Here is an 8,472-nt window from a genome sequence, read left to right as displayed (position 1 = left end):
CACACCTTAACCACATTTATGAAAATATGTTTAAATAAAATCAACTTATTTCTGACACAAGAAAATTGACACCAATAAAAATGTCTTAATTTGCAGGTTTTTATAATAGGCTCTACACTAATTTTTCTTTTCTTTTTTGCATTCGATTTCAGCAAAGAAACATCTTCCTATTAATAACTAGTTTTGACTAACTTGATATTTTTTTCAGTTGATTTTATGGTTATTTGGTGCTTAAATTCTTATATTAATCTATTATCCATTACCAGAAGTAAAGCCCTGGATTCTTACATCAGTAAACATCAGTACATTGATCATTTTTACAAATGAGCAAGAAAACATACCTTGTCTATAATCTATAACATCTAAAGAACTCAAAAAAGTTTCCCCTAAAACTGGGTGAAATCACCAATAACTTATACTAAGAATCTACCAGAGTCCCAAGAAATAAATGTGAACTGAATAATCAGAAAGACTTTAAAATAAAACTAAAAATCAGAGCCCTCCTTCACACTAGAACTATGAGTAAGAAGTGAGGGGGAGAGAAAGGGAAGGAAATGAGTGGAGGAAAAGCCGGGTTTGGTAATTCAGGTATAACTTGTGTAACCTGTTCCTCTGTGCTTTAAAGACTGAGACTTCTTCATTGATAAGTAACTGAGAGAGGAACATATCATGAACAACTGGAGTGTGTATCTCCTGGTAGTCCTTGCCTTACTCTTTGCTTCAAAGTCCAGTGCTGCTGCTGCTACTGCTGCTTATGATGATGACGATGATGATGATGATTCTGATGATGTTGGTGAGTTCTTTAATCTTTAGATATTTTACCCCTAGGAATTAACAGAACAAACATTCAATATTTATCGGTTAATGTAACTTTTGAATCAGCTGAGATTTGATTACACATAGATATTTTCATATGACATGTTTTAAATTAATAACCTTTTTAGAACAAAAAATGAACCATCACTTAACTTAAGATGGACTATACCGCTATTTTATTCTAGATCTGCTGTACAGCAGAAACAAACTTTGTTTTCATTATTTTCCTGTTATCACCGTAAAGCTGCTTTAAAAAAATCTTTATTGTAAAAAGCGCTATATAAATAAAGGTGACTTGACTTGACATATTTATTATAATAAAGAGTTGTTAGAACAGTTTGTAGCTGAAGAGCTTGATAAAAGACATGTATTAGGCAAAGTATTATGAGAATAACTCCCACAGAAGCATGATTATTAGACTCATCACAAATGTGTTTGCCCTATGTAAAAGGTCACAGTTTAAATGTTTAGGAATGGAGCATGTGACACACATTCTTGCCAGTATACATTTAGACGAACTTCTGATGATAATGATAAGTTTGCTGTTAAGTGGCAGTGCATCACTGTGCATGAGCTGTCTGGAGAGCCACATCAAAAGGCCTGAGGAGGGGGAGGCGTTTAGATGAGCTGATATATCCTGTATACCCGACAAAGATTCACCTCAGAACACATTCATTAAATAAAAAATAAAAACATGTTTTCGCAATAATGTTATTCATTCAGTTAATTTTAAGGCTGTTACTCATATTGTGGGCTCAACAGAATATGTGGACTTTCTCAGCATTTTCTGTTGTGATTCTGCTGAGTTTAAAAAAAAATAAAAATTAATTGAATTAATTAATTAAACATTAATCAATAACATGAGAAGTGCTAGCAATACAAAGTTTCAAACATCAGTTACACATTTACACATTTACACTAAGTACAATACTCACCAAATAAATAAATATGTGGACATTTGAAATCAAATTATAGTTTATAGTTTTACCTGTAAATGCTAGTGCTACTATGTCCATTGCAATGTACAAACCCAAACTCATGAGAAAACAAACTATTCTATGTGGTAATGATTTCATAAGAATTTGAACAATGTGATTCAAGGTCCACCCCTAAACCTAACCGTCAGTGAGGCTTAAACACTTTGTACAAAAATGTATGAATGAGAAATTCCTACGAATTATAGCACCAGTTTTCCAAAATGCTAAATAGTTATGAATTGCCATGAGAGTGTGTTGCAATATATAAAGCAATCGACCTAGCAACGAGACGGTGATATAGTAGGCTAATATTAATACTGAAGTCCTCAGGTCAGTCACTACAATTGATATCAAAGACAAAATGGTGGCACTTTAAAAATTAGTTTATGGTGTGATACGTGAGACATGAAAGTAGCACTGGATTCAGTTACAGTTGCGGATGAGCGGTCTGCTATACAGCGTTGTCATGGACAGCGGTGAATATTAGGAAAACTAGATGACACGACTGACCAATCAGAATCACGTATTCAACAGAGCCATGTTGTATAAAGAGATAATGTACATCCAGCCGGTTGTTATCACAAAATAAACCCAGACATTTTGATCAGGACATACTGAAGTCCTCCGATTTCATTTTAAATACAATTGATAAGTGAGACGGAAGATGAGAAACAAGCATGAAAGGAGTTACCTAGATGAGTGGTCTGTTATTCAGTGCTGCTAACAACAACGGTCATTATCTAGAAATTTCAGACCACTGAATGCTGAGATTGACCAATCAGAATCAAGTATTTCAGAGAGCTGTGTAATAAGGAAAAATATTTAATAAACACATTAACATGCAAGATGATTTTTCAAATTCTGAGGGATTTTGTATGAACCGCTATTATTCTGTGCTATTTTTAAGCCATGGGAGACATTGACCCGGACCAGATTGTTTTTAAGATTAGTAATACATCACATGGTATTACTGTAACATGGAGGATACCAGATCCAGAAACAAATCCCAGATGTTATTCAACTGAAGTACAATACAAGAGCCAATGTATCAAAGACTGGAAGGTATTGAACACTCACAGACTTACACATTTGAGCTTCAGTAATGCTCAATTTGAGCATAGAACTGAGGCAACTAAACTTGCATATGCTTGAAACAGTATGACTGGAAAAATGCTCATGCATCTGATATAAAATGACACATGCTATTCAAAGCAAAGTTGGAGAATCTTACAGTATGCTTTGCATTTTCTTATATCTAGAGAGGTCATACGATTGAAGTTAAACAAGAACATGAAATGCATAATTTGACTCTGTCCACCCTCAACATAAAGACGAATTACGATTTCAGAATAAGAATGAGGTGGAAGTGTTTGGAAAAGGACTGGAGCAACTGGACAAAAGTGCAAAGTTCGGGAAACAATAAAGGTACCGTCTCTTTGTCTTTGAAAAACCATGTGTTCAGTTTCAAGACCAGAGCCTAGTTTGCTAAATATGAATTAGATGGTCATTAGCCATAGCAATATTTATGGTTAAAAAAAATCTTCTTTTTACATCTCTTTATTAGCCCATACTTCCATACTAATTTATAATTTTAAATAAAATGATTCAACACCCATTGCAAATCAGGTTTGTTGGCTAAATGTACAGACTTTCAGCTGTTTGTAATGAACAAAAAAAAAAGTAATTGAAAAAGCTCAGCACAACAAATGTTTCTATTGGTTTCCCCAAATTCAATTGAAAATGCAACCTTTAATGATTTCTGCAGTCTCAAAATTATTCAACCCCCTTATGGCAAGCATCTTCAGTACTTAGTAGAACACCCTTTTGCTGTTATGACCTGCTGCAAACGATATGTATAGCCAGACAGCAGCTTCTGGCAGCGTTTCTGAGAAAACTTAGCCCATTCCTCATGAGCAATGACATCCAGTTCAGTAATATTCTTGGGTTTGCGTGTTGAAACCGCCTTCTTCAAATCCTAGAGATTTTCTATGGGGTTCAAGTCAGGTGATGACTGATGACTGTGATGACCACTGTAGAATATTCCAGGAATTCTTCTGCAAAAAAAGTCTTGGTGGCATTTGAGGTATGCTTGGAATCATTGTCCTGTTGGGAGATGATGCCCAAGCTTCAGCTTCCTTACTGATGGCATGATGTTTTCTCCTAGGATTTCCTGATACTTTAATTAATCCATCTTGCGTTCCACATGCTGCAGGTTTCCAGTGACAGAGAATACAAAGCAGCCCCGGAGCATCACTGAGCACCACCATGCTTAACTGTAGACAGAGTGTTCTTTTCAGTATGTGCTTCATTCTTCTTCTTCCAGACATACCGCTGATCCATAGGGCCAAAAAGTTCCAACTTTGTTTAATTGCTCCACAGAACAGAATCCCAAAACTTCTGTGGCTTATTTATATGACTTTGACAAATTTGGAACTGACTTTTCTTGTGCTTTTGGATCAGTAGTGATGTATGTCTTGGAGTTCTGGCATGGAAACTGCATACGTTTAGTACGTGACTTACTGTACAAGCTGAAACCTCCGCCACCAAGTCTTGCTGCAGGTCTTTTTCAGTCACTCGAGGGTTTTTCTGAACTTGCCTTCTCAGAAATCTGGTTGCACCCGTTGATAGCTTCCTTTTTCTGCCCCGCCCAGGTAGTGTAACCACTGTTCCTTTAACTCTGAACTCGCAAACTATGCTTCGGAACATTTAGTGCCTTCACTATATGAAGATGATATCTTCTATTCACTTTTTGGACCATTCTTTTGACTTAGCCATATTTCTAACATGCAGTAAAACATGATACTAGCCTAGCCAGTTCAGATATTTCATGTGTTCTAGCTCAAGCACACCTGGTGCAACTCATTAAGCCCTTGATTAGTTGCATCAGGTGTGCTTGAGACAACACCTGTTTTGCAGATTTGTGCTGTTGTGAGGGATTCTATTTAAATAATTTTGAGACTGCAGAAGTCATTAAAAGTTGCATTTTCAGTTGAATTTGGGGAAAACAATTGAAAAATTTGTTGAGCTATTTCAATTGCTTTTCTTTGATTTGTTCATGCAAACAGCTGAACGTCTGTAAATTTGGCCAATATGATTTGTAATAGGGGTTTAATAATTTTGATTACAACTGTAAATATACTATATACACACATACATACATATACAGCATCCCTTCTCCACCACAGTTCCCAAACCTTTCCCAATAACTAAAACCCATTTTCCCTAATCCCTCCTCCATATAGTTTGCATGAAATAGCCTTCAGTTAGAAATAAACTAAACATTTTGTTCACAGGTGCTTGTATGGTAGAATCACCTACCAGCATATGGGTTTATATTATGATAATTGTGCTGCCACTGACTGGCTTACTTCTTGTTTATCTGCTGACTCAACAGGGGTGAGTATTACTGACACTTTGGTTATTATAATTTATCCAAACAATTTTTACTGATTGCCCGAATGCTGATGCCATTGTTTGGTCTTGAAAGAATTAGAAGACTGATCCTACCTAAAGTACCAGATCTCAAAAACTTCAAAAATGAAATCATGGACATTGATCATTCTCAGGTAAGGCCATGCAAATCTAAAAAGCATTAATCTGACAGAATACATTTCAAGATGTTTGAAGTTCTTACTGCTAGAAGAGAATTTCCATTTTCAAGCCACAGGTTCCTTCAGGATTTTTTTTAGTAGCGGTCTGGGATTTATCAGTATATTACAGTTTGTGTTAACATTAGCATACTTTCATATTTTTTTGTACTGCATAGATTACACACAATTATTGCTCAAATGTGAATTACAACACCATTCTGTGCTTTAAAAATGACTCTTAAGTTGATAAGTTGCTTCTTTGATTAAGCATATAAACATATGCTTGTGGTAGTCGTAGTGCTTCTGCAGCAACTTGTAAAAATTCAAAAATTCACAGCAAAATTCATAATTGAGGTATGTGATTTATGTTTTAGAACAAAATGTCAAAGTTTCTCAGAGAATGTTTTTACTTGCTGCCATGAATTTTTAAGGACAATCAACTTGGATGTTTAAGTCAATTCAACTTACATTACATTAAACTGACTTAATAAAAATGATTTGAATCTTCTATAACTGAAAAAAAATATATATATATATATATATATATATATATTTTGGTGAATTAATGCAATGTAAAAACATCTGTTGTCATAACTTATTGATATTATAATATTTTACAGTGTAGCTATCAAAAATCTAATATTTTCTAAAAACCTGAGGTTAAAACTTTTACATTTTTTAAAATACAATTGTTTTTTTACCAGTATTTCACATAAATGTAAACAGGCATGTTCACATTGAATAATGTCAGAACACTAGTAAAACTGTTCACATATAATGTCACTTGGGCTTAAACCATGACTTTTATCTGATAAAAGAACACTGTTTATTGATAATTGGAAAAATTGTGCATGTAAATACACAATAACCTTGGCCACCCACGCCTTGATTTTAAATTTGCAAACCCAATGGAAATTACTGAAGTAACTAATGGCAAATTAGCCTTCTGGATTGGCCCAGTCTTAGAAAAAAGGTTCTTTATTATCTACAGGTCCATGAAGAACCTTTAACATCCATGGAACAAAAATGTCCATCCTTATGGAAAAAGGTTCTTTTGATTATTAAAATGTTCTTCACAATTAGAAAAAAAATATTAATGAAAAAGGAATAGTTCACCCAAAAATGCTTTGTAATGGCATTGAATAGTGCCCGAGTTTTTGAAGCTCCAGAAAATGCATCGAATTGTCATAAAAGTAATCCAAAAGACTCCAGTGGGTTAATAAATGCCTTCTAAAGAGAAGCAATGGGTTTTGTAAGAAAGATATACATATTTAAAACTTTATAAACTATAATCACTGGCATCCGACAACAGCCGTACGCATGTTCACGAGAGAGTCGAGTTCTGGCAGAAGGGTGACCTCTGACCTGATGTAAGATGTAGGACGAATGACGTAGGCGTAGCGTAAGCTTAGGTAAGAATTGACGAACGCGGAAGCACAGAGGAAAGAGCAAAACAAAATGCCGGTCAAGAATTAGAATTTTAATATAAGGGAAGAGGAGCCTCGTCCTACGTTGGGTCAGAGGTCACCTTTCCACTGGAACTCAACTCTCTTGTGAATGCGTGTACGGCCTATGCAAAAACCCATCGCTTCGCTTCAGAAGGCATTTATCAACCCACTGAAGTCGTATGGATACCTTTTATGATGGATTGATGCGCTTTTTGGAGCTTCTAAAACTCGGGCACTATTCAATGCCATTACAAAGCTGGGAAGAGCCAGGATATTATTTAATTCATATACAACTAGGATAGCTTGAGCGTAAGTACATTTTTGGGTGAACGATTCCTTTAAGAAGTGTTCACTGAAAGGTTCTTTGGGGAACCAAAAATGGACCTTTATTTTCATGAATGTATAGATTGACGTTATGATTGGACAGCTATAATTAAATAATTTTGCCTGTTATTTCCATTCTAAGTGTTGGGGGAACCTTACGGAGTTGAATGATGAGTGCACAACCACAGATATTGAGATTATTGACAAGAACCAAACGGAAGAGCAACATCAAACTTTGGTAATCCAGTCCATCGACACCAGCTCTGAGCAACATGACAACATGTATTGCATCTACTCCTCTGAAACATCTGGTGAAAACACAGAACCACAATACTCTCAGATGTTGGGGTATATCACCCTCTAAAACCACTGAGACTGACTGAAATCATATTGACTGCTTTTCAGACTGATTGGTGTAAAACATTACAAACTTCATGAGTTGATCTTTATTGCTATCTAGGGACAAAACTTGTCTCAAGTTTGTGGTCATCACAGTTTGAATGCTTAGCATGGCCTTGTTAGCCCCCGCTGGTAGATCCTGTAACTACACAGTATGATATAGATACAAAAAGCATCTTTCTCCATAGCCCTGCTAATTTCCAGGGGAAAGCCAAACAAGTGCCTTTGAGGTGAATTCTAATGGATATTTTTCTCTAGGCATTATAGATCACATTGGTAAAGTCTGTGCATAGGATTGTGGTTTAAAGCAAGCTAGAGCACAGAACATCAAGCATTATCTGTAACAAACAATGTGAGTGCAATGCAATGATTGGACAATGGAGGGCACTCACACTATCCTGAAGTGTTAAAGAGTTGAACATATCAAAGCCAACACACTCTTCACAGCATCACAGTCCTCTCTTAAGGGAGGATGTACGTTAATTTGAAGACTGATTTAAAAGATTAATGTGAAACTGCATAATAGATGTTGAGTTTCAGTGTGATGGCGCAACAAAGCCAGGGCAGCAGCCACACACTCCGATCTGTTGTGATTGATGATCCGGAAAGTGGGTGAGTGAGAATGAGCAAATAATCATTAAGAGATAGAAGCAAAAGTGAACAGCACACAGGTGGATAAATAAAAAATAAAAATACACTGTTTCAGTCATACCTGTTGCAGCTTATAAAAATTGACCAGTGTTATTTTTGTGCAGAGTAATACTTTTGGCTGTATGAACAAGGAAAATATGTACAGTCGAAACCAAAAGTATGAGACAACACAATTTAAAAAATTGTTTTTTTAAATTAAAGCAGAACATAAGACTTAAGTGTTATATACAGTTCCTTCAATACAAAACACATAAAACAGAAACTAGG

At 35.5% G+C, this 8,472-nt stretch overlaps 1 protein-coding gene across 1 annotated transcript; it reads left to right on the top strand.

Moving 5' to 3' along the window:
• Positions 1-545: 545 nt before the first annotated feature.
• crlf2 (cytokine receptor like factor 2) lies at positions 546-8,263 on the top strand. The gene is made up of 6 exons (XM_077216925.1): positions 546-793; positions 2,701-2,855; positions 3,053-3,218; positions 5,087-5,189; positions 5,281-5,359; positions 7,298-8,263. The coding sequence occupies exons 1-6, from the start codon at positions 670-672 to the stop codon at positions 7,517-7,519; spliced, it is 849 nt and encodes a 282-aa protein (XP_077073040.1). The 5' UTR covers positions 546-669; the 3' UTR covers positions 7,520-8,263.
• The last annotated feature ends 209 nt before the right edge of the window (positions 8,264-8,472 follow it).

The sequence above is a fragment of the Siphateles boraxobius genome, unplaced genomic scaffold, assembly GCF_051911475.1.
Source record: "Siphateles boraxobius isolate OS27281-9 unplaced genomic scaffold, OSU_SipBor_1 7, whole genome shotgun sequence".
Taxonomy (NCBI): Eukaryota; Metazoa; Chordata; class Actinopteri; order Cypriniformes; family Leuciscidae; genus Siphateles; species Siphateles boraxobius.
Note: the sequence above shows the minus strand (reverse complement) of the source record. Positions and strands in the feature narration are given on the sequence as shown.

Bases quoted from the DNA above. Each gene is read 5' to 3' on its own strand.
- crlf2 (XM_077216925.1), top strand. From the start codon at position 670: ATGAACAACTGGAGTGTGTATCTCCTGGTAGTCCTTGCCTTACTCTTT. The intron at 2,856-3,052 runs GTATTGAACACT...TCTTATATCTAG, and splicing joins AATGTATCAAAGACTGGAAG to AGAGGTCATACGATTGAAGT. The intron at 5,360-7,297 runs GTAAGGCCATGC...TTCCATTCTAAG, and splicing joins TGGACATTGATCATTCTCAG to TGTTGGGGGAACCTTACGGA.